Source organism: Polistes fuscatus, unplaced genomic scaffold (genome assembly GCF_010416935.1).
Source record: "Polistes fuscatus isolate 324 unplaced genomic scaffold, CU_Pfus_HIC Scaffold2, whole genome shotgun sequence".
In the NCBI taxonomy this organism is placed as follows: Eukaryota; Metazoa; Arthropoda; class Insecta; order Hymenoptera; family Vespidae; genus Polistes; species Polistes fuscatus.
The window spans coordinates 15044779-15070906 of record NW_025113096.1 but is presented as its reverse complement, the minus strand read 5'-3'; the positions used below and the strand labels follow the sequence as shown (position 1 = coordinate 15070906).

Here is a 26128-nt window from a genome sequence, read left to right as displayed (position 1 = left end):
TTATTATTTAAAAAATTGCAAGGGATAGTACGTATTATATTTACGAGTGTACTTTTATCTCTTTTCATCTTACTTTCTTTTACTTACTCTCTCTCACTCCGAGTTGCTTTCACCTGTCAAACGTACCCTTAACTCCTTCAAAGAGAAGGTGTTTAATTGGTTTCTAAGTCAATGAATAAGCTGGCCTTAATCTTGTTAAGCATATATATCTATATAAATTTATCTATTGATTTTCTATATTATTTATATTCTTCTTATTATTATTAATAATTTTCTTTTTACATTTGTATAATTGTTACTATCTTTTTATCAATTTTCTTTCTTATATATTTAATATTATTATTTTCTCGATACGTAGATTTATTTGCTTTTATAGAATTTCTTATTAACTAGTATTTAATATTACTTCAATTTTATATTTACTGGCATCTCTCTACTAACGTTTTTAACTGTAAGATATATAGATATATATATATTACTCAGTACAGTTTTTTATTTTATCTTATTTATTAATATTGTTTAATTACTTCTGTCTCTTTTTTGTAATAGACCTTTTATCTTTGACGATTTTTAAATCCATGGATATTAATTATGCTTCACGAATTCACTCTCTCTCTATATATCTTTCTATCTTTTTTTCTTTGACATTGCTAAAGAGGAAATATGAAAGTTTCAAATCATTCTCTAGAAACATATGGTAGCTCAAAAATTCATCGATGGATTTAAAATGAATCTTTAGTGTACACAAAAAACCAAAGTAAACTATTTACTTTTTCTGTCACTTTCTTTCTCCCTTTTTTTTGTTCTTTTTTCTTTTTTAAATATTATAAATTGTTTCGCATATAGTCACACACGTTTCATATTTTACCCTGATACAGATTTTTGTGAGCGTATAAAACGGCATCGTTAAAATCACTTGAATTTCGATATACACAATGGTTGCTTATTATAAATATAAATAATCTAACAAACAAACAAAATGATTCGAAATAATAGTTTATCATTAAATGTTTGATATTTTATCAAGTAAATACTCTCTAAATATGCGCACAATGTATTTTCAAAGTAAATACAAATATTTAAACATTCATATGACCGTTTCATTTTATCTTAACCATTTGTTTGTAATCTCAATTTATTATATAAAAGGTTTATATAAATATTTGGAAAATAAAAAGGAAAAAATAAATGATACAAGAATTAAATCTATTTCGTAAATAATCGATTTGAATTTAATTACAAATTATTATATATTATAATTTCTATTTCCAGTATCATTGCTGACTTCTTTTTTTTTCTTATAATAGAATTTTAATGCGAGATTTTTAAATCGAATTGCATAATGAAACGTAGTATAGCTGAATCGTTGAGAGAGAATGGTCACCACGAGTAAACAACTCGTTAAAGTTAAAACTAGATGAGATTGAATCGCGTTACGTGGTCAGTAGTAATCCATTCGATTCTTATTTTTTTTGTTCTATTTCTTCTTTCTAAAAGCGATCTCATTGGAAACCGAGAGGGTGACCGGATGACCCTTCGTCTCCGGTCTACAAATGATCGTTAGCGGATAATTCTATCGTAATGCTTGGTCGTCGTCTGTTATTTCGTTTAATTAAAAAAACCCCTTGCTTCGTAGGAGAGCCCAACAGAAATATGTACCGCGTTAAATGGTTTTACGTATGAAATACATCGCTCTTTAGACCGTGGAATGTAATACTATGAGAGAATTACGCTTAAAAGTAAGTATGCACACATAATTACGAGAAAACAGTTAGTTTTTATCAAATAAATTCGTATATATATGTATATCGTTAAATGCTATATTTTACATACCTCCATCTACAATATCATTGAATATTTTCATTAAAATTTCTACGGTATAGTTAAATACGGAAAAGTAATTTTCAACAAAAAGAGAAAGAGAGAGAGGAGAGAGAGAATAACAGAGAATTATTATTAAAAAATTAATAAATTAATGTTCAACGATATTAATTTTATATCCGACATACGTATTATTGCAGAACGGTAACATAACAGTATGATTTTAATTATAGATACTTTTTTAATATATATATGAAATAAAAATATAATAAAAAATAATTCATATCCTATAATTATACATTTTCAGACGAATTTTCATTAACGTGATAGTAAAATGAAAAAAATAAATAAATAAAATTCCGTTCAAAATTCTTATTAGAAAATGGTAAATCAAATTCTATTCGTTAACTGTTAAACCGAATAAAGGCGTATATTATTATAAATCTTATAATTACATTTGTCCACGAAAATGATATAATCCTTTTCAATTGACGAATGGACTAATTAAATTGAACATATACTTCGTATACATATACCTACTAACGAATGGGTAGATCTGTGAGGGCGGAGGTCAACCTAAAAGATAGAGAACAATAGTTCAAAGAATAGGTCATAGAAACTCGAACGGGAATTTCTACGTTAGAAATCGTAGACAAAACTTATAGAACACATTTTTCCTCGTTAAACATTGGGAACGTGTCGAATTATACCCGTCTATTGAAAATCAGTATAACGTTAAAAAGACACATTTAACTGAAGTTCGGGGAAAATTCTGGACTTTTCGTAACACGATAGCGAGTATTCGTCACCGTTAATGGATAATTCGAGGTAAAGGGAGGGATTGTGGAGGGTTAGGGGAGGAGGAAAAAGGACTTAATTAAATAGTCAGAAAAGTCAGAAAAGGAAAGAATCGAGCTGTATCGTCCAACGCAATCGGATAGTAGTCCCCCTGTTGAAATCAAAGCAGCAACAACAGCAACAGCAGCAGCAGCAGCAGCAGCAGTAGCATATAAAGCTTGGAATTCTGAGTCTTTGGAGTGAATGAGTAAGCTACGAGAGTCACGTTGAACTAAATTCGATGCTACCTTTCAATTATGGCTGCTTCCACGGGGCTACGTCCGTCCGTCCGTCCGTTGCCCAGGGCCATGCTCCTAATTAGATCAAACGCGTCCAGCAATTTCATTTGCGCGTGATTTCCCAATTACCGTGCGATGCGCAACCATCCGAACGAGCTTTACTATCAAACCTCGTCGTCATCGTTGTCGTCGTAGTCGTCGTCGTCGTCCTCAACGATGGTGATATTCTCGGCCCTCGAACCTTTCGATTTCTGGACCTTCAATCTTGACGATCCACTTGATGTTGTTAAACTAAACTTACTATATTCGATTTTCCTTATTTACTTTTCGTTTTTATTTTTGTTTCATTTTCTCACTTATTATCACTCAACATATAACTTTATTTCAAATTTTTCAAACCTTTTCTTTAGCTTTTTGCCGATATTTCATATTAAAAAATATTATATATATATATATATATATATATATTCATACATATATTACAATATATTCATAATATTATATATTGGCATTAACGATGTTGTATCTGAATTAAAAAAAAATATTGAATTAAATACAGTACTCCAGCTGCCATGGGTGGGCTCATGAAGCATTTGCAGACATTCCTGAATGTTCTGGCGTCTACATATGTGATGGATGCCGAATGAGTTAAAAATGTCCGGTGCTAGTGGTTCGAAGTAAAGTCTGTCCGATACTAGGTGCCACTTCCAGAAATTGTATTTTAGTACACCTAAGTTTAATTTTTGTTTTTAATATGATTATATAGAAGTTGTATTTTTGTTAATTTATATTGATTCTAAAGTTTGTTGACTTAAATAATTAATAAATAAAGTTACATTTTTCGAAATATTTTTTATTTTATTTCCTGAAAACATTAGGTGTCCGCCACTAGGGGACTTCCCCCTATATATATATTTCTTTTTCTTCTTCGTGCATTAATAATTTTTTTTCGGCTTAGAAAGTTTGTACTTCCCAGTAAAGAATTCTGCAAAGATTTAAAAAATAGATAGATTGGGTATGACTCGTAGAATTTGGAAGAAAAAAACGCGATAATTGATTAAAGAACAAATGCTACGTATAAAATGAATGTATTTCGTAAAAAAAACTTGTAAAACGTTTTCGTGAGTGCGTGCAAAAAATGAAAAAATTTCTAACTCTCTCTCTCTCTCTCTCTCTCTCTCTCTCTCTTTCGTGGTGGAATTTTTCGTTAATTCGTTTTCGAAGGGGGGAGGGGGTGGAGGAAATGAAGAAAATAAAAATCAATGTTGAAGGAAATTATGAGTATAGCACCGTACTCGATAAGTTCAACGAATTGAACAGGATTTGAAGTAGTACGTAATGGAAAAGTTCCCGGGGTGGCCACAGCGAATGGTTGTGGAATAAAAGAAAATCGAAGAAGTAGTTTGCGAAGGTTGAACTTTTCAGTCGTACGATTTGAAGCCGAAGAGTACGAAACGAAGAGGCTTGGATTTCCAAAAGATCTTCTTCTTCATCTTTTCTTCTTCAACGATGCCTCGGATGTACGTGTTCAACCTCCTCTTTCTTTCTTTATTTCTTTATTTCTTTCAGTAGTTTGCGGTAAACGAGACAGAAAGTTAGCAAAATTGGAAGTGATAACTCTAATTCAAGTTCAAATAATCACCCAACAGATATATGATTATTATAAAGAACGAAACCTTTTTCCTGTACCTTTCTTTTCAATCCTCTTCAAAAATAAATTAAATATCATTTAAATCTCCGTTTTTCTTCTACGAGCTTCTTCATTTTTTATTATATACATATACATATTTTTAATATCATAGGAAAAAAGTAACTCTGTATAAATCAGATGGGAAATAAAAAGTTCGCAATTTACGAACGAGCTTATTGGTGGTACAAAAAAGACCAATAATAGATTTTCTATTGGAAACCAACGAAACAAATAAACGAGTCCATTTGATATTATTTTTACATTGTCTGACGATATTTCTCCGCTTAAAATTAGTTAGCATAAATTGAATTCGTATTTCAGAATTTGTATTACGTAATACTGGATAATAAATTGAATTGATTATATGAACATGATACTTCTAGATTAATTTTTCAATAATTCGAATGAAATAGTTTCAGAATTATTATTGACTTTAATTATTATGTAATATCATAATACAGTAAAGTATTAACGAAATACAAAAACTATTAAAATTTGAAAACAAAGTTATATCGGACTGAAGTCGTGAAATCATTTCTGAAGTTGTGTTTACATACTTGGAAACATCCTGTATATATTAAATAATGTATAGAAAGTAATAATTTATTAATTAATTTATCTGTTATATATATTTTTAATATAATTCATCATCGAAAATGAATATATCAAATTATTTATTATATATCAAGTACTTTTTTTTCTATTCTCTCATATTCTTTTTAATAATTATTCCATCGAAACTAAAAAAGAGAAATAGAAAGAAAATAAGAAATAAGAGTTGATCTTTGCTCGAGTTCTCTCTCAATCACCTTTCCTAAGCTTGCGTGATTATACCGTGTTATAAGACTTATATAATAAAAAAGAAAGTATAAAGTGAGAGTAGTAGCGTTGAACAACGACGGCGTACTCGCGTGAAAACTTACCAGGGCTTTGCTCCTTCTTTTATTATGGTTATGCAGCTTGCTTTTTCTTTGCAATTTGTATCGCGTCGTTTAACTCCGATCAGCTCACCCACAGCGGAAGTTTTCATATCGCAACTTGAGAATTTGCATAACCCAGTTGTTGAATTAGAAATTTTCTATCTACTTAAAAGTTATTTTTTACTAACACGAAGAATTCGCTTATTTACTTCCTTACTTTTCTCTCTTTCATTATTTCATAATATTATAATAAAAAAGAAATTTAATTAAATGTTAAAGCGCTAACGTTGATGATGATGATGATGATGATGATGATGATAATCGATCAAACATATCATCCCCTCCCCCTACTTTCAACAACGTTACATTTAGCAATTTATATACGAGAATGACGTTACCGACGAGATAATGATGTTTAAATGTGTTGAACAAGTAGAATCGTTTCTCTTAGCTTCAGAATATCGAATAATGAGAACTAGGTAAGATAGAAGTACAATGAAGTTAGTAGTAGAGAGAGAATGAAAACGTCGTAGATCAACGGAAGCGCAAAACTTCCCTCCCGAACGATGTCCATTGTTATAAATCATGCAAAAACAAGGATGGTAGAGATCGAGCTAACAGGACATGCAGGAACAACGGAGGGTGAATCACGTGAATCGTATGAGGTACGAGTAAGAGGACTGACGCATTCGCAGTCGTGGTTGTTCTCCTTTCGTGGCAACGAATAGGGAAAACGAGAAAGAGAAAGAGAGAGAAAGAGGGAAAGAGAGAGAGAGAAAAAGATAATAGCAAGAGTAAGAGACGTATATAACGCGAGTAAAACCAAGACGAAGTTAAATCGTGTATCACTAATGTTGAATAAATGTGCCATAAGGAAAACAAGGGCCACATTGCCCAGGACCCATCGTCTAGTCGCGTAACTTCGCTTTGGATGGGCAAAATTACTTCGTATACTGAGCCCTTCATCATTAATCTTGCTCCACTGATAGCCATAGGGCGTTCGACATTGACAGCTAACTTTGTTCATAAATCTGCGTCCGAACGAGCAGAGGAAAATGAGAGGGAAAGAGAAGAAGACAAAGAGAGAGAATGAGAGAGAGAGAGAGAGAGAGGATACTTTTATTCGTAACCCGTTCCTCATTATTACATTGACATTGTAATTCGGTGGTTGTGTTCATCGACAACTTGGAAAGTTTCGTTAGACGGCTAATATTATGGAGATATCAATCAATTGGTAGTATAGACGATTATGGTGGCTCGTTAGCGATATTACGTATAGCTTCTTGTGGGGATCGATTTGTCAGGAATTTAATAAAGCTTTGTTGGAAGGCCAGCTGATCGAGTTTCGATCGAATTTTGACGTTTATAAGCCGATAAATCAAGCGTGTACGTTCTTTCGTTGATTAACGAATTTAAGTACATAAGTACTTGTCTCTCTATATGTATATATACATATATATATATCTATGTTCGTATAATCGTATTCTAGCAGAGTTTAAATGTTCTAACTTTTCGAAATTTCCGAATAGGATAACCTATTGTGAGTTATCATCGCGGACAGCAATTACCAGTGAAATCAGTTTGGCATCCGGCAGTCGTCGTTTGCAATTCCAGAGACAGTTTGGTAGTTTACCTTGGTTAGTAGTATCCTCTGGTGTCCAATGGTCAGGAGAGGGAAAGTTTGTCGAAGCCACCGAAACTTCTAAGTCATGCAGACCAACTCAAACTGCGTTCAAAAGGACGTTGACGTTTGTTCAAATCGTCTACTACAAGTCCCGTCACAATTTAACCGTTCGCTACTAAACATTGAAAGTTTGAGATCAGTCACAATCAATAGTCTAATCAGTTTCATCTTATATCCGAGATATCATTTGATTCGGGAGAATAATTAGATATTCGCGAACAAGTTTGCAAATACGAAAAAATATCAATGATCGTGATCGCGAGTTTTTTTTTTTTTTTATATCTAACTCAACCTTTCATCGATATGAACCAACAGATATAAAAAGTTGTATCATTTCGATTTATCTTGTAAATTAAAACTAACTTAAATCTATATCCTTTTTGAGTTTAGTTAATAAATTAAAATATGTCAATTAATCGTATTTTCTTTTGGTTATGTTTTTAGAATGACAATCAAATAAAAAATTAATCATGATAAATTCGTGACTCAACTCTATACTATATATATTGAAGAACGTATTTCAAAGGAAGAGACCGATAGGTAAAAGCAGACAATAGAAATTGTGTGATACAATGTCGTAAGATAATTCCACGCTTAAGAACTTGACTGTTACGACAGATTCATTGACGATAATTAGAAGATCAAACCGGACTGTATTAAACGACTCCTTCTGTTAGTACACCAAGACTGATTACCTTTCCCGTATGAACTTGGTTCTAAAGTTTTCGACAGTTTCCCGGGTCCTTTTGTGTCTTACAGTTGAATTTTGCGAAAGGTAAAATACATAGAGAGGGAGAGAGAGAGAGAGAGGATATGTGAAGGATGAAGAGAGATAAAGAGAAAGAGAGAGAGAGAGAGAGAGAGAGAGAGAAAGAGGATAAGGAGAAACGGCAAGGAAACTTCGTCAAAACCACCGAGAACTTAGAGGTAAACTCATTCATTCGGCTGCAAAACTTGTCTGGAACTGGCGTTGTCGTTCCAAATCGCTCTGCCGGTTGCATTGTACCGTACCAGTCCTGTCCTCTTTTACTTCTCCATAGCCAACCAACCCCCTCGTCGCCAATGAAATATTGCAAAGTTATGAGATATCAGAATTTCTATCCGTGAAATACCGAACGTCTTAAAACGTACCTATCATTTAAATCTACTACTCATTCGTATTGACTTATTTCCAACGAGAGAAGGGTAGGAGGGGCAAGAAGGAAAGGGGAAAGGAGAAAACTTCCTAATTTTATACGTTCGTTTTATACTTATGCGAAATAACGAAAGGATTATCTGATCATTGATTAAAAAAAGAATCTACAATTTATTACAAGAAAAAAAATGTATTTCATAAAAGTGTCATGTTCGTTGATTTTTAAGTTTTTATATTAGATGTTTAAGTACTTATGCACGTATATATACAATATTACAAGAATATAGGAGAATTTGACTTGCTCTCAGTATTTGAGTCGAGATATCGAGTTATATCATTTGCATTCGTTACATTCACATTCATTCGTTGTAGACACCAGGTTTACATCGAAACGTTATTCCGTCCAATTTCGAAATAGTATCTACTATTAAAATACAACCTATACGGTACCCGCAAACCATACCGTAGATATTATAACGAATTAACTTTTGTTATTTCTTTCCCTCATGGCTGACAGTTACGAACGAGCTAGTAATATCTACCGCACAGACCAACGTCATACCTAGCAATAAATCTACGTATTATTCATCTATAGATGCAACATATGTGTGTATACATATATATATATATATATATATATATATATATATATATAGATACAGGAACTCGATAGAAATTCGAAATAGAAACATTCGATGGGTGGTGAAAAATAAAATCAAATAGAAAGAAAATTGAATGATACGAAATATCATTTTAATCTATATAAATTCTATGTATCACCACACACACACGCACACACGTAATAATGCAACAAGAAGAATTTTTTAAATAAACCCAAGCATTTGTTCTTCATTTGATATACACATATTATAATATAATAGTTGATAGTAATAAGTGTTTTACTCTATGACAAAAAGATATATTTATTTAATCTCGTATAAAATTTTAATATAATATAAAATTTAAATTCTTACTAAATACTTTTATTATTAATAATATATCTTTCATACGACTCTCTTGTTGTTTCATTTTCCTTTCAAATCTTTTTCCCATATTATCTTTAACTCTTTCTACCAAAGTTTCCTTCTATTTTTATCAACAATTTTAACCTATTGCACTTACACATTTACATTCGCTTCGTTGTTTTTTGTTTTCGATTCTTGGGGTCATACATACATACATATGCATGCATATATAGATACATAAATTCAATAAAAATTCTAAATGAAAAGATTCGATGTGCGATGAAAAATCAAATAAAATCAAATCAAATCAAATCAAATCAAATCAAATTAAATATCAAATAAAATACAATAAAAAAATACATAACTTTTACATACACATACGCGTACACATACAAACACACAAAGAGAAGACACATTAATGCAAATAAGAAGAATCCTTCATTAAAATCGAACCTAAGCGTTGATTCTCTGATCTAATAACTGAATTATTGCAAGGGCGGTAGAGGATACACGAATGGGGCGGTTGCAGGTTGCCAACCCGTTACGCGTCATACGAGGGATCCCTTTGTATCGGGCCATCCCACGAAACCGCGTATATGCAGCAGCAATTGCAGCAATCCTGCCTGGTAACCGTACATGTTCTATCTCCTACGTGGAGAAGCTAGGAACCATCTCGGCAAACGTACACCGTTCGCCGCGTTCACCTATACACACCTTTCCTATATACATATACAAACGTACTTACACATTAAAACAAGAATATGTACGTGTTTATATACACACGTGTGAGAACGTGAGCCGTCTAACGACGCAGAACTGGAATAAACCGACTAGCACGTCCTGTCGTTGGCAGATCCTCCACCCTTCTCTCTCTCTCTCTCTCTCTCTCTCTCAGTCACCCTCAATCTCTCTCTCACTCTCTCTTTCTCACTCTCAATATCCCTCTCAGCTCGACTAATTCCACGTTTCGTTGTTCGCTTCTATTTTTCGCGTTTATCTTGCTCTCTCTCTCTCTCTCTTTTTCTATCTTTCTCTTTCTCTCTCTCTCTCTCTCTCTCTCTCTTTTTGTTGCTATCACTGTTTTTCAGAGCCAGCCAAGACAGAAGCAAACGGCTGTGAAACTAGAAAGAGTACCTACTCGAAATACTTCCACAAGCGTTGGTTGGAAGCTCTACGTCATTCCACTATAACGTCTATCTATGTATACTAATGCGCCCGTACGATTATATAGTACACATCGTATGTATACAATAGGTAATGCTGTGCAAGTCTCTAACGGGAATCGTAATAACATACGTCATGGATGCGAGTTTTCTACTCCTAACAAAATGTTGTCGTCGCTTCCGTCATTCCTCGGCATTCCCTTTTTCTTCCTAACGGACTTTTCTTTTTTATTTATTTTGTTTCCTTGTTTTCTTTCTTTGTTTATTTTTTCTTCTTTTTATTCTTTATTTATTGACGTCAGAAGCATCCAATACTAACGAGATATCTTTAGAAATTTGATTTAATGGTATTATTATATTATGTTGTTGCAGTTGTTGTTGTTGTTGTTTTTGTTGTTGTTGAATAGCAAATCATTAGAAATATCATAAAATTTACTTCTTGCATATTTCTTTTCATAGCATTGAAGCTTACGAGAATATCGTGAAAATAACGTATTTCTTTTTTCTTCCTGACGAAAGCTCGAAAGCTTTCATCGGGAAAAAAATTGATAGAACTCGTTTCGAGTCTCGTAACGCTTTCGTGATAAAAAAATTATCAAGTCTCGTGAAAATGAATGTTTTGTGTATTGAAAAAAAAAAAAAAAGAAAAAGAAAAAGAGGAGAACACGTAGAAACTCTTTTGAAATAATTCAACATGTATATCGTGGCCTTTGCGCGTTAACAATATAATTTTACAATTTACATATTATGTTATAATACACATTGTATTAGTTATTTCTAATTTTTTTCTTTTTTTTTTTCATATCGTCGCTTCTAATATTCAATGGTACATTGTTATAAAAAAAATATATATATAGCTATACCAACACAATGGGGGTATTGCAAAGATTTTTATCTCTACAAACCAGGTCAATAGTTCCCATCGTAGTTTTCATATATATATTTTTCTTTTTTATTTTACGACAAGTCTCTTCATCTTTACTATTCCCTATTGCAATCGAACAGGTCAGCTTATTGTCATTTTTGCGTGTGTTAGAAAATACGACGCCGTTAAAAGCATCAAATCTCATTTCAACGAAATTCATTGCGATAAAAAGAAAACACCGCAAAATTATACATACATACATATACACACACATATATATATATATATATATATATATATATATATATATCTTTTCCTCTATTTTTCTTTCTCTCTCTCTCTCTCTCTCTCTCTCTCTCTCTCTCTCTCATTCTCTTTTAATACTTACAGAAAAGTCCGGTCACGCATGGTGTGATACGGTGCATGCGGCTTTTGCTTAATGAAAAAGCTCCTCTGCGTTCTCGAAAGCTTTCGCGAATATTACGCCGAATTAACTATCCTCTGTGCGAATATAACGCTCGTATAATGCGGAGAGGAGGAGGATTTCAAGAATGACTAGTGGAAAGAAAGAGATAGGCCGATTTTCAAGAGACCAACTGGAAATTATTCTCTCTCTCTCTCTCTGTCTCTTTTTCTCCCTCCTCTTTCCTTGTTTTCTTTCTCTCTCTTCTTCCCCCTTTCCCCTTTTCATGTATGCGTCTAGCTAATCCTTGGGCAGAGTCAGCGAGTGTCTCTGACAAGGCTTCTTAGATGAGCTTCTTGATTTTCTTATGAACCACTGCTGCTTATCCCCCATCCGACCATGTTCGTTCATAATTAAAGCAGTGAATTTGCATGGTTTGATTTATATCACCGACGTTAATCGCGTAACCCTTTTTTAGATTGTAACTTTTTCGAGATACGTTATCGGCTATTAACAACACGTTGTGGGCTTGTGAAATTTACTTTAGTTTTATATCGGATTTATTTGAATATTCGAATGAAAATTTGTGTAGATTTTTTGTTTTTTTGTATTTTCGTCGCTATATTCAATTTTTCTAGATCAATATCGTGTATATACACACACAGACCGTAGATGTGTTGCCAATGATATATTGAAATTTTCAGCTGTAATACAGAGAGAGAGAGAGAGAGTAGTAATGTCGTTGGTATACAATAGCGAGGAGAGCATTCTCTCTGATCTAATTTCGAAGGAAGCCACTTAATTTAAATGTCTGGATCCTCCTACCGTCTCATCCCTTTTACCCTTTATCGTTCCTTCGGGAACGGAATTAATTGCTTCTTAAGGAAGAGGAATTATGTTTTCAGAAAGTACCCTACGACCCTAAGAACTTACTCCTTTCGACGTATTAACCCACCTATAGTTCTCGTCTTCTTTTGTATTCCCTCTCTTATATTTGAATATCAGAGGAGGAGTTCGTTTTATATTGTCAAATGATAAACAAATAATACCCGTCTTTTTGAGAGAAATAATAAACTTTTAGTCATTCACAAACAACAACGTATTCGTGCAACTAATGAGAAATACACAATAGTATCTTTTTAGTGAGTATTTCTATTAAGATAATACAAAAAGAGGTAGGTAGTTCCAAAAGACTTTATACTTCTTTATTTTAGATTTACTAACAAACGAGGTAACAAATATTACAATACGTACGCTGAAAATTTTATCAAAGAAATAATATACTTAATGGGTAATCCTATTTTAAATTATTTCTCTCTCGTATATTCTGACAGAAATATTTATTAGAAGTTCGAAGCACGTAATTAATAATAATGATTGATCGAGCATCTGTACTAATTAATTAATTGCTACTTGTATCGATAATAACACAATCTGTATATCAATTTCTATCACGCACTTTGCTATATACGTTAAACCAAATTAATCGGAAGTATCGTAGGACCACGATGTAGATTCGGTAAATAAATGAAACGAAACATATCTATTATAAATATGTTTGAACAATGATAAATAAATAATTCATTTATACGTTAATGTATAACTATATCGTATATAGACAAATGCCTAGAATTAGCTGATTTAAACGTATTTAATGATAATCCAATAAATATTTTCCGACAAATTAGGTATCATTGATGTTACCCATCAGCATCGAACTTCTCTGAACACTCTGATAATATCCGTATTTAATTTAGATAACATTAGATTCTCTTCCGTATAAAATGAAAGTAGATAATAATCGTTAAATTCGGTCTATTAAGTTTTATAATATGAAAAATAAAGTAGAATTTGCATTGGTGAAGAAGGGGGCGGGGAATAAGGATAACAAGAGAAAGAGAGAGAGAGAGAGAGTTTACCTCATCGAAAATCGATTTAACTTTAGTTTCAATCAAAACTTCAATTTCAGAAAACGTTATAACTTTAATTACATTTTACAATAATAATAATTTTCAATTATTTTGATAATTACATAACATGATAAAGAGTCAAATTTGCTTTTAAATGTTTATATTTGTCAATTATTCTAATATAATAAACAATATTACGTCAAAATAAGTATAAAAAGAATATAGAAAATTGAATCTATTTATATGTCTATTACAAATACCACTTAATACTACTACTACTATGAAATGAACTACGACATAAACTTATACTTTGAAATATCTAGAACCCCCCAGGCTATTGAATATAATACTCAGGATATTTCATTATAGTGCGGATCATCAAACATGAATAAACGCAGGGGAGATATTTAATGCCGTAGGCTTTGATTCCGCGTGTTTACAACGATAACAAATTTTCTTCGAAACGGAAGTCAAGGAGATAGCTTTCGAACACGCGAAGAGAATTATCGAGTCTTTAGAAAAATTAAAAAAAAAAAGATATAACACTCCGATAGAGAAAATGGAGGGAGGGATTGATTAGGAATTTCTAATCGAGTTCATTCGAACGAAACATACATATATATATAGATGTGCAGCACACAGATGGGTGAGCACAAAATGCATAGACACGAATTTCGGATAGTTACGATCAGGTCAAAATGTAACCACATGTAAACTAGAAATCGATTTCTACGGAATACATATACTTTCTATCTTTTTTCTTTTTCTTTATATTTTTGTATTTTTGTTTCTTTTTTCTTTTTTTCCATTTCCATTCACCCCATTTCCAGGTCTCATCCTACTCTTCTCGCTGAAATCATCCACCCCAGCTCACCCCACCAACGGTCACAGCATCCGACGAGTCTCTCTCTTTCTCTCTTACGTTTCACGTCAGATGACAGCCAATTTTTATCCTGGTGATTGCATTTGCAATTCCGATGCACCGCGCCTTCCCGTGGTGGTGTACGCTTCTACCAGCAGTTCTCCTGGCCAGCCCTTTTCGTTCGCGCGCGATGTTCCGAACCGATTTGTTCCTCGTCTCATCTATTCTCTCTTCTCTTTTATATTTTCCACGTCTTTCTATTTCTTTTCTATCTCTTTTTAGTGGGTAGACAAACGATAAACGCAAGCGAGACACCGAGGTCCTTTAAATAGAACGATTTTTGTGTCTACCCTATGTATATATATATATATAATATATATCTTTCAGTATAAACCCCTGATGGGAGAAACTGTTAGCGAATTTCTCTCTTCAAATTGTGTTATCGAAACCGAAACTTTTATTACGGTATGCGAAATATTGTTACGATATAGTTGATAGTAATTAATACTACGTTATGACTTCTCTCCAATAATATCTCTCTGGAATAAATTGGAAATAGAAATACTCGATATTAATTAATTAAATACATCAAGTAATGAGAAACCAACAGATTGGTCTTGTTCAAATAATCGTATGTATTATTTTGAAATGTATCAATTTTGTTTAAATTGTTTGTAATATTATTGAAAGACATAATGATGTTTGATAGAATAAATTAAAAAAAAAAAAGAAAAAAAATGTCTTTTTAATAATTCAAAATAAATTTTATTACACGAAACTTGCATTTACGTTGTAAATATATACATACAAAATATATATTGTTAAAAAATTAAATGTGTGTGTGTGTGTGTGTGTGTGTGTGTGTGTGAAAGAGAGAATTTATTTATTTTTAATATATATTTATACCACATTATCTTTTTATACTTTTAAAACCTTTATTTAATACTCATCGTTGAACGTTTTCCGTAGGAAACAGCAACGTAACAATTTTGCGAGATATTTTTCGTTCTTTTTTTTTTATTTCCTTTCACTTTTTTGATCATAAATTTTGGAAACGTTGCAGGTTTCTTCACGCTCAATTTTCAAAATAATAAGCTCGAAGAAGGCAGAGAGAAAAAGAGAGAGAGAGAGAGGGAAGAGTGAGGGGGAGATCGGGTGTAAAAAAAAACTAGGAAGAAAATATAACAAATGGTTTGTGGCAGTGGCGCGAGATAACCCACAGGTTTCGGGGCATAACCAAAATCCCGGTTGCTGATAAATTATCCAAGGGACTGCAGAATTACGCTCGATCTGCGAATCTTTTCTCGAGAAAAAAAAAGATAGAAAGAAAGAAAAAAGAAAGAAAGAATAAGATATATATATATATATATTTTTATCTGTTCGTTTTCGATACGAATGCCAATGCGTTTCTTTTCTCCGATGATCTTCTTTCTTCCGTTCTTATTTATTTATTATTTTTTCTTCTTTATTTTTTTATTGTATATTCTTTTATCTTAACAATTTTAAACGTATCGTACATTCGATTTTCCAAAGGAAAATTAAACGATAAGATGGAAATAAGGTAGAAAGGTACATTGTTGTTAAGAAGGTACAAAATATACTCGAGTAAATTTCTACAGGTGGGGGGAGGAGGTGAAATTTTATTTTTTCCCATAAAGGAAAGGTTAGACACACTCATAAGGTAGATGACGAGCAAGACTTCTCGGTTCTCTATTACCTATACGAATAAAAGTGAAAAATCGAAGGAAATTCTTAAGGTCTTTGCCGAAAGCGAGTAGATACGTACGTGGGCGTGAACTTTTATCTGTGTCTTTTGTATATATGTTTGAAGTATATGTAACAAAAGTTTGTATACACGTATATGTTGTATCCTCGAGGATAATAATAATCGACAAATCGATTCGACGTTCGTGATGGACGATCTCTCTATATAAGTTCGACGATACGTAATTTATTTCTTCGTATAATAAATCCTGTTATGCTCGTCTCTTCTTCTTTTTCATAATAGTAGTAGTAGTAGTGTTAGAAAATAGCAATAGTATTACTACATATATAGAGAGAGACTCTTTTTCATAATAGTAGCAGTAATAGTAATAATAATAATAGTAGTAGTAGTAGTAGTGATAGAAAATAGCAATAGTATTACTATATATATAGGGAGAGAGAAAATAATATGAAAATAAAAAAAAAGTTGTCTCTTTGGATGAGTATCGTTTTTCCAAAATACAAACTATGAAGAGCGTATATCCAATTTGATTTATCGATCGATATCTTGGAAGTCTTGTAAATACGACTGTTGGATGGACGCAACTCATAGATTATAGGTAAAAGATACTTTAATATCTTCCCCTCCAAGATTTACGATTTATCGTAAACGAGATAAGAGAAAATGGCGTATCGACTTTTGTGAATGTGACGTTTGCGATGAAGAGTATCAGAAAATAGATCGAGAAAAAGGAGATGAACGGGAATAAGATTAAGTGTCTTCTTCCAAAGATGGTTAGGTAAATCGTTACAAAATCCTAATCGAAAAACGTCTTATTAAAATCTCTTTTTGTGCTCGTTATTGGTATGAAATGAAACAATTATTTTAAATAAATCAATATTCGAATTATCAATAAATATAATTAACAGATGAATGTAAACACGACACACGTATATACCACAGTAGATTATTTAAAGAATATTATTTCGAACGTATCAAAACGCGATTGCAATATGTTGTTCAAATAAAAGGGAAATTCAACCAAATACTGTTCACTTATAATTAATTGTCCAAATATATAGGTAAACGTTATTTCATTTGTGTATTATGCTATATAGATAAATACGTTAATGAAATAAACAAAACCTACGTTTCTGACTAACTAAAAAAAAAAGTGTACTAGTTATAATTAATACCAAAAAATCATAAAAATACTTTAACTCAACTATAAGTAAGTGTCATATTTGAAAAGCAATGGTGTTAGAATTTATTTTTTATTAAATTCCTATTAAAGCGAGTTACTGTATGTAAATTACATTTATTTCATATGTCTGCATTTATACGTTCGTTTTCTGAAATTATGTACTATATTATTTATATAAATATATAAATAAATCTTTGTAAGATTTGTTAAAATCGTATTGTACGTATACGTTTGGAGTTTTGCCGAACGCAGGTGTAAATTTACACGACGAACAGCTGGCGTTATCGCATATAGATAACGTTGCGTACCGACAGCTTTTGTGATATATTTACAGTAACACAAAAGCCATATGTTTACCGTGAAAGTACATAACATTCAACCGGTAGAAAGAGACCTTCGCAGAAATCTCGCTTTTACGAGGGCCCATCGATTTTTCTAAACGGTTGACTTTCTCTCTCTCTCTCCCTCTCCCTCCCCCTCTTCCTCTCCCTTTCCCAAACGAGAGAGATACAATATCAGGACGATTTCAAGCACGAGAACGTGTTCGACTTTCCTCTGCATTCCCTGATTTTCCGCCAACTTTACGATCTGTTTAAGCGCGTTCACTTTTTTACATGTGAAACGAACAAAACAAATTTAACGAGAGAAAGAGAAAAAAAGAAAGGAAATAAAACCGATGGTTGGGGGGGGGGCAGGAAGATACAAAATTTGCGCGATACGTTTTCTTTTCTTTCTTTTCGTTCGTTGCTCAAAATTTTTCCTCAGAAAAATTTGCTCGAAACAATGTTACATACTCAATTAACATTTTTCATGCAAAGCATGAATCTTTTTTTTATTTTTTTTTATTTTTTTTTTTTTTACCAATGGTCTTAAACTCGTACGTAACGAGGTAATTGGAGAATAATTTCGTGAAATGAGTAATCGTATTATTAAAGAAAAAAAAAGAAAAATTTAAATCTAGAAAAAATTCATATAGTCATCAAAAATGAATCTTAAAGGTTATTTTAATAAGGAAAACGAGGAGAAAGCTTATCGTGTGGGGGGGCGCAACAGGTGACGCATCTCGAAATTGTCAACATTTCGTACGACGATAAAATCAGACAATGGTTTCTACACTACACACACACATTCATATATATATAAGTATTTATGTGTATATGAGAATGCCTTTGTGTGCCAGAAGGAATTTGGAACGTTTCAGAAATCAATTTGAAATGATCAGGATCATTATATAATCGTCGATTCTCGTTCACATCAATTATACTTCGTTATTATAATTATTATCTGTCTATAACACGACAACGATAATGCCAATTTGATACGTTAATGAATCCTGGGTAATAATTATATTATATCGTAATATCTGTATAAACGATTTTATTAATAATAATTAATATGGCCCGTAAAATATCGTTTATTTTTGTTTTTTTTTTTTACATAACGATACGATCTAATTCGTTAGTTAATTAATAATAATTATGTATCTTATATAATATAATGTATATTTATTATATTTTATTCAATGAATTTAGTTTGATGCGATATACAAAAATGTGCATATATCATTGACGAAATTCAATTTATTTTTTTTTAAGTCTCTTTAATAGCTAAAAATCGAATGATGAGTTTAAAAAGGATATTTTCATGTGTTACACGCGGCGTTTATATATCGAAATACATATATATATATATAGGATTTAAAAGGCAAAATGATGGAAACATTTGAAGAAAAAGTATGTCAACCGTCGATCAAAAGCCCGTGTTGTTTGTCATTAAAAGCATTTTTAAAGCTGGCACACATTAAATACCGTAAGCCTTCGGCAAAACCAAGGACACGAAGAGAGAAAGAATATGTGTGCGATTGTGTTTGAGTGCGGGTGCGTATGTGTGTGTGTGAAGGGGAAGAAAGAACGTGGAAGAAAAAAGAGAGGGTGACTAAAATGAAAATTTTTCAAACGCAAGATTTCAAGCCGCACGTAACTCCCACGTAAAGTCTGTTTAAAATGAGGAAAAGGGGGTGGGTAGGAGGGGGGTAAAATAGAAGGCAGTGCACGGAGATTGGTGGAAGGGTAAATGAGACTGACTCTAAAATATGTGCCTTCGCCATTACGAAGACGTATGTATATGCCGGCGCACACGGTACAGGAAAAAAAAAGAAAAAAGAAAAGAAAAAACCCCACCCTTAACTCTTCAACGATTTGTACCGTGTTAAGAGCGTTTAAGGTTTCTACATACAGGGGAACATATATATGTATATGTGTGCGTGTAAGTATACTAACCCATCAGCTCTTAGACTGACAAAAAAAATCAAAAAGGAATATGCACGACGGAATTTTTTTCCATTTTTTTTGTATTTTTCTACTCATAAAAGATTTAGATATTTTCTCTCTATCTCTCTATCTCCTTTTTCTATGTAATAAAAACTTTTACCTTGTTAGTCAAAAGAATACAAATAGTCGTAACGAAAGTAAACCATTTTACGAAACAATACAAAAATGTTTCTTACGATAAAATAACGTTATTTTGTGTCCTCCCCCCCCGTTTTACTTTTATATAATATATATCTCTAATCTAACAAAAAAAAAAAAACAAAAGTAGATATATACCAGAATATTTCTTATATAAAATAATATCCACTTGGTAGTATCTATTCAGTCACATTTATAGAATACATTATTCAGATTTACTAGAAAACCTAAAACGATTTGCAAAACGGTCATAAAGTGCAGAAAACTCGTTATATTTTTCTATCTGATGTTAAAAAAATTCTACAATGACACAATAGCTACAGAAAGAAACCAGGAGAAAATAAGTAGGAAAAAAGTAATAGTAGTAAAATAAGAATAAAAAGAATAAGAAAAAGAAGAAGAAGGAAGTAAAGAATAATGGATAGTACGATTTCCAATCTTTGTGCCCGAAAATCGTCCTTGATCCTCAACCGAAATCACCGCAAAAGGGAAAAGTATAAGAGTATATAACCTTGCTAGAGAAAACTTCCTTGCTGCCTGACTTTCTTTCGACCTTAGAAAACCCAAAGAAAGAAAGAAAGAGTGAGAGAAAGAAAGAAGGAATAAAAGAAGAGGGGTAGGTACGTTATAGTTATCTGGAAGAAACCGGGAAGACCATAGGAGAAGGAGGAGGAGGTGGAGGAGAGTGGGGAAACGGGGAGGCAGTTTGGATTACAGGCAAAATACGTCGAAACGAAATCCCTTCATCCCTTAATACCGATCTTTCCCTCCCCCTGGGTTTCCCCTTTCTATTCCTCGTTCTTTCTTTTTCTTTCTAAAACCGACCGAATATACTACAGGGTGGGTGGGTGTGAGTGGTGGTGGTGGTCTTCTTCTTCTTTTTCTTCTTGGTTGCTGATGGTGGTCTACAGTGCAATGCGTTTTCATGACCGAAGACTTGAAGAATGGAGACTCTTGAAAATTCGTACCTACCACCGGAGCCTTCTTCTTCTTCTCCTTCTTCTTCTGATTTCATTCTTCTTTCACCTACCCCTTTTCATATTCTTTTTATTTTTTCCTTTCTCTTTTTTTACTTTTCTCTCTACCTCTATTATTTTACTACCAACCATCACCACCACCACTCGGCTACCATCGTGATTTCTTTTTTTTTTCTCTTTCTAGTTTTCTTTTTTCTCCTTTATATATTATATATATATATACATTTCATCTTATTTCTCCGTCTCATTCAACATTTTAGGGTAAGAATGAACCTCTGCTGAAAAGATAAAGACTCACCGCTCTACGCCACTTCCTTACACGAAAAAGAATAAGAGAAGAAAGAATGAATGAAAGAGAGAAAGAGATAAATAGAAAATTTATACCCATATATATATATATAGGTATATATGAATGAGAAAATAGGGGAAGATATAGTAACTGGTATCAAAAAATGTACTTGCTAGGAGAAATGGATTATGACTCGGAATAGAGATCATGAAAGTCCAACAGAAAGGAAAGGGCTGGTCTCCTTAAAGATAGAGCTTCGTTCCTATCTTCTCGTAGTAAAGATCAGATTATACAAGGTGTGTATCTCATCGCGTAGGATTGCTTGTGCCACCGTATACAAGAGTTTATAACCAAGGGGTTTTAGTTAATCGAGTTTGTTACGCGATGTAATAACGTTTCTAAGACGTGTTACACCCATTACAGGTATTTCGCCCTTTTTCTCTTTCATTCGATTCATTTGTTAAAAACGTTAGACTTTAATTAATTATCCTGAATTAACGACATTGGTGTCTACTTACTATTTTTTGGGGGGATTTTTCTTTTTCTTTATTTAATCGTTTAATTTTCGTAAGTATACGAAATTATTTTAAAGAAAGGAGAAAGGCTGGATAGGGGATAGGGGGCGGGGGAGAGAATTTGAGTGAGAATGTCATGAATTTTCTGTAAAAGTTTTGAAATCTTTTAAGATATTCTCGTTGACACAACGTTCTAGGAGGCGAAGGACGAGAAAAGGGATGAAATGGAAGAGGATAATAATAAAAGAGTAATAATGAGTGGTAGGGAGAAAGAGAAATCCTTTTGTTTCTTAGCCAACGTTTTGTTTCAGGATTACGAGCTTATGAACTATCCACGTTTATCTGCGACTATGACTACGACGACGACGACTCTCCTCTCCTCTGCGAGAGAAAAGTAAATGGTAAAAGAGAAAGATAAGTAAGTAGTAGAGCGTAAAGTGGAAAGGGAAAAGCTTTAGGACATAATACAAAAAGGCAATTATCAAAAGTAATCACAAACGCTTGCTAGGTATACACAGGTTGATTTTTTTAAAAAGAAATATCTCTTTTCAACGATTCTTCTCGACATTTCTCTTTTCTTTCTTTCTTTCGTTTTTCTTCGTTCGTTCGTTCCTTCATTCCTTCTTTGCGATTAACTCGTCGGGGAATTTTTTCTATCGTTGATATTCGTTATTATTTATTATTTTAATTTAATTCGTATTAATAATAATATGTACATTTAACAATAGATTTACGGACTAAGCCAATTTGACTCATTACAAATTTTATTACTATATATCTATATATATAAAGCTTAAATATTATTTTTTAAAAACATACGTTAGTTTTTAGTGTCGTAATAAAATATACGTAAATATTAATTCCTCTCCTGAACCCATTGTTCAAACAATGTTTGTTAGTCATTAAAAAAGTAATTAACAAATTATTCGTAAATCTAGTGTTAATCCCAATCGTGCATTTTTTCGATATTCACTTGGTGGAAAAAAAAAAGAAGAAGAAAGATTAATGACCACACACACACACCACACACACACACACATCTTACCTTATCTTCGAAATGACAGTCGGAGTGAATTCTAACTGACCAAATCCAAGTTCTTGCGGTCTCACGTCCTCCAAACTACTGTATCTTACGTAACTACAGCCTGACGTTGGATATGCTGCAAAGAGATCACACAAATTAACATCCACGTATACGAACTTCGTCTCTTGATTCAATATACATTATATAAGAACTTTGAAAATATATATAACTATGAAAGAAGAAAAGAAAAAAAAGGAAAAAAAGGTATCAAAAATTTGACGTAACTTCAAAGTAAAGAAAAATAATATTCTCTTTTAAAAGTTTTATCCACCACCACCACTCCGTACCCCCCACCACCAACCACCGTTTAAATTTCCACAGAACGTTCGACCATTTTACTATCCTATCGTTTACCATAAATTTGAAATTATTTTCCTTATTTAGAATAACTTTCTCTTACATTCAACAATTATATCAAAGCACATATATATCCATAGGAAAAAAATCCAACAGAATTCGTTTTTCGTGGGTATAAGTATTAAACGATCATATCGATATTGGATTATTAGTAATCGACTTTACTTTTTTTTTCTTTTATTTTTTCTTTTTTTCTTTTTTATTTATATTCGTTAACAATGGTGGCTTATATTGAGCAACCCCAAATAGGACGATAGATATATATATATGAAAAGAGAGATATAAAATGTGGCGTACGCGTTAACGTTGAAAAATCAATAGCTGCCGGCAGAGTTCTCTTCTGTTCCTACCTCTTTCTCTTTCTCTCTATCTATCCCCTCTCAATTCCCATTTTCCATAAATAAATATGAATATTACGTATCGGCAACGGAATCCCCCTTCTCCCTCCCACCCCGTGCGTGGTGTATCCAGCGTAAATTTATTATACCCCAAAGATACGGGAGAGAAGATTCGAACGCTTTTCGATTTTCGAGATTCGTTTTTGAAAATGTTTCTATGTGTTTTTTTTTTCTTTTTTTTTGTAAAATCATCCCCTCGACGTTCCGCTCTTTTCGTCGAGTACTTTTAATAATTCAATTACGAACAAAATATTTATACCCTGTGACGGGTTATAGATACCTACGACGACGACAACGACGAGAGAGAGACGACGTATCTTTCTTTTATTATAAATAAATTTCTCTTTTTGTCTTTTATATTTTGTTTCTCTCTCCCACCTTTTTGTTCCTGCACAATAACGACACAAGGAAAATATTATTACGAGATGCTTGAAATATTTAAAAATGAAAAGAAATCTTTCCCTTTTCTACTAAGCTCTCCTCCCCACTCCCCCGCCCATAAAAAAAGGAGAAAACAAATAACGTTTGAAGTAACGAGAGTGAAATTTCTTTCGAATAATTTCTATTACTTTTCTCGTAAAGATTTTCGATTGAAATAATTCTCTATCTCTATTTCTCGTCAAAAGTCAATAGCAAGGAAGAATCGTGGAAAATGCAAATTCGCATTTCGCCATGGATGGTAAAATAATCTTCACGTCGACTTATGAAATCCGAGCACACTTCCGTGTTCCACCTACCTCTTCAGCGCATGCCGAGGTAAAAGGTAAATCCTTCGAGGCAACAATGGGGGAATAGTAGCAACGAAAAGGAAATAAAGAGAGAAAGAGAAAGAGAAAGAAACGAAGAGAGAGAGAGAGAGAGTAGGTTTTCAAGCATTATGCTCAGCACGGAAGGATGGGTACTAGAAGGAAGGAAAGAAGGAAGGAAGGAAGGGGTTACAGGGGTGTGGATAACAGAGAAAGAGAGAGAAAGAAGAAGAAGAGGGTGGTTGGTCGTCCCAAGGGTAGTATAACTTCTCGATTGTTATTAGGGGATTATTGTTATTAAGTACACATCCAGACGAACGAGGGAGAGAAAAAAAAAGGGAAAGAATAAGAATAGAAGGGAAAGAGGAAGAGGTTCGTGAAATGGTAAAGAAAAAGGGATGGAAAAGGTTGGACTGAATAAGAAAAAGAAAGAAAAAGAAAGAAAAAGAAAGTAGAAGAAATAAACAAGATCTACAATACGAGGGGTAAGAGTACAGAAAGAACAGAAAGTAGATATCCCATTCGTGATTGTACATAAGCAGAAATAAGAAAGAAACGGAGGTAAAGATTTTCTCGTTCGGGGGGAAAAGAATATGATGATGCCCATCACTATGATTCTATGATCCGTACGACATCGAAAAATCTTAAACCCACTATAGAAAGAGAGATTTTGAGTTTGCGCACATATGAAAGAGGGAAAAAGAAAAGAAATGAAAAGAAAATGTTACATGATTTTTTTATCTTATTCTTAGAAACGAATATCGCAAAATATTTGTTCGTATTTTTGGCTATACTTTTAATGGAAAAATTATAACTAGAGATTTCGACTTCTTTTGTTTTTTTTTTAATCGTCAACTAAATAAATATAATAAATAAATAAATATAATATAAAATATAACCTAATCGTCAACTAAAAAAATATAAATGAAAGTATACAATTGTGGTATAAACTTATGTTACTTCGTTTACTCGTGTAGAAATAATCAAAATCGTATATGTATTATTTAATTATTTCGTCGAGAATAATTAATTTAGAAATTCACTAATAGGAACCCTATTTAAAAGATGATAGGAGAATCTCATTGATTTTATAATATATCTGTCTCTCATTTTCTCCTTTACTCGCTGATAATAAAGATTATCATCTCTCTTCTTCATTTTTCTTCTCTTTCCAACGCTCTTTATTTTCTCTTTTTGCTACGAACTTCCTTTCTATCCTTTTTTTCCTTTTTATTCTTTTTCTCTTTTTCTTTCTTCTTTTCAAGGATATTACGTTCAGTTGAGCCGAAGTTAATGAGACGAAAATAAATGCTTGAGAATATTTCAAATAAACATTGTGCACAAATTCGCATCAAAGTATTTTCCTACTCGAATTCTGTACGATTATTATTTTCTACTCTTCTTTTTCTACAAATTTTTAGTTTAATTATTTGTTTTATCTTCTTTAAAAAAAAAAAGGGAATTACTCAACAGATACGGTACAGTAAAAACCTAATCGTTTACGTATTAATAATAGAACAGAAGGGAACCCGACAAAGGAATTTTAGAATAATATAGAACAATTATTTTCTTTTATATCAAACTCTACTCATTTGTATGGAGATTGGTACAAAATTGGCACAAAATTGGCACAAAATTGGCATTTCGTTTCGATATTTAAAAATCTTATATTATATCTTTTATCCATAAAATCGTATAAATCTATTAACAAAAAAAACAATTGCGTGAGACTAATGTTTAAAATACACCTTACTTTTTGACGATCTTTTTTTTTCATTTAATCATTGATTTTAAGCCATCGCTAATATAAACGGCCCATTTGATATTACAAAAAAAACAAACATATGCAATAAACGAAGTGAAAAAATTTGAATGTAATATATTCCCTGAT

General features: G+C 32.4%; 1 protein-coding gene across 7 annotated transcripts in view; it reads right to left on the bottom strand.

The window, feature by feature from the left end:
• Window positions 1–26128, bottom strand: part of LOC122516770 — a 173876-nt gene that overhangs the window by 71399 nt on the left and 76349 nt on the right. For all 7 annotated transcript variants that reach the window (XM_043634871.1, XM_043634870.1, XM_043634876.1 and 4 more), the window contains exon 3: window positions 22698–22812. In XM_043634871.1, coding sequence (XP_043490806.1) covers window positions 22698–22812 — 115 coding nt within the window. The remainder of the gene's footprint in view (window positions 1–22697; window positions 22813–26128) is intronic.